The 1,532-nt window shown below is 38.2% G+C and overlaps 1 protein-coding gene across 1 annotated transcript; it reads left to right on the top strand.

Moving 5' to 3' along the window:
- The first annotated feature begins 268 nt into the window (after positions 1 to 268).
- Positions 269 to 679, top strand: LOC145671709 (uncharacterized). The gene has a single exon (XM_081740910.1). The coding sequence runs from the start codon at positions 269 to 271 to the stop codon at positions 677 to 679; it is 411 nt and encodes a 136-aa protein (XP_081597036.1).
- The last annotated feature ends 853 nt before the right edge of the window (positions 680 to 1,532 follow it).

Here is a 1,532-nt window from a genome sequence, read left to right on the forward strand (position 1 = left end):
AAACAACTATCATGTCTCGTGTACTATTTCGTAATGTGTAAAAGTTGTGAATGCAAACTATGCCTAACTAACAGTTATGTTTCTATAAAGTGCCTTCACATCATGCCACTTTAATATTCGGCCACAAAAGTGACTTGACGATCTTATTGCTGTATGTCCTGTTTACAGAACAATATGATTGGGGAAAGGAACATCGCATGTATAACTCATTTCTGTCTTCGTGTTACAGAGTGTTAATGGGTATCGGCCTTATCGCTTAACACTTCCAATGGGGCAAGAAAGGTGTAACACAACGTTTGAGCAGCACAAGCTGGTCATTTTTCGTCATGAAAAGGGGAATTCCAATAGGTATATTGCCCTTCTCTTGAATATACCACGTAGTACAGTTGGTTATATCGTACGACTTTATAAGAATGAAGACAGGATAGAATCCGTGAAGCATAAGCATCGGCCTAGCAAGCTAAATGAACGAGACAAACGTGTGATTGTAAGAAAACTGAAGAAAAACCCAAAATTAAGTGCATTCAAAATTGCAGCGCAATTGTTGCAAGAGTGTGGAAAGGATGTACACCAGCAGACTGTTCGGAAAGTACTGAGAAATGAAGGATACCACGGAAGGGTAGCTAGAGAAAACATTTGTCAACAAAGTGAAAAGAAAGAAATGGCTTCAGTTCGCTAAAATCTATGCACAAAAGGAACCACAATGGTGAAATATACGTTACTTTTGCTGACGAAAGCAAATTCAACATTTAAAGTCAGATGGCACTCTTCAAGTGTGGTGAAAGGCAAATAAAGAACCAAGGAAAGTGAATTTACAAGCAACAGTTAGACATGATGGTGGTAACATAATGGTTTGGGTGTGCATATCTGCTGGCGGTGTGGGCAAACTTAGGTTTATAAGTGATAGAATGACAAAGGAACAATACCTGGGCATTCTAAAGGAGACTTTACACAAGAGTGCTGACAAACTTGGAATCCGCGAATTTTTAACTTTTACCAAGACAACGACGTAAAACACAAGGCGTATGTTGTGCGTGAGTGGCTTCTGTACAGCTCCCCCAAAGTTCTCGAAACCCCTTCACAAAGTCCGGACCTCAATCCCATTGAAAATTTGTGGGATGAACTCGACGCTAGAGTCCGGAAAGTGCCGGTAACATCAAAGGAGGAACAGAAGAGAAGGTTGACAGTAGAATGGGCCAATATTGCATCTGAATATACCGCAAAAATAACTGGAAATGTGCAAAATCGCTAGAAGGAGGTAATACACAATAAGGTGTATCCAACTAGGTATTAAAATCTTTTTCTTGCATTGAAGAAGGGAACGAGAAATTTCCACATTATGTGGTGGCCGAATATTAAAGTGATTATAATTTTTGTGTTTGAGAAGAAATGTTCTGTTTTTTGTACGTTTGAGTTAAAATTTTATACTTTAGTTTCTGTAAAACATTGCAAAAAATATAGGAGTTTCACATAGCATAAACAATATTATCACTCTACTTCACTGTAGTTCATAAAATAAGATAAAACGCCAT

Source organism: Thermobia domestica, chromosome 15 (assembly GCF_964235325.1).
Source record: "Thermobia domestica chromosome 15, izTheDome1.hap1.1, whole genome shotgun sequence".
Taxonomy (NCBI): domain Eukaryota; kingdom Metazoa; phylum Arthropoda; class Insecta; order Zygentoma; family Lepismatidae; genus Thermobia; species Thermobia domestica.

Bases quoted from the DNA above. Each gene is read 5' to 3' on its own strand.
- LOC145671709 (XM_081740910.1), top strand. From the start codon at position 269: ATGGGGCAAGAAAGGTGTAACACAACGTTTGAGCAGCACAAGCTGGTC.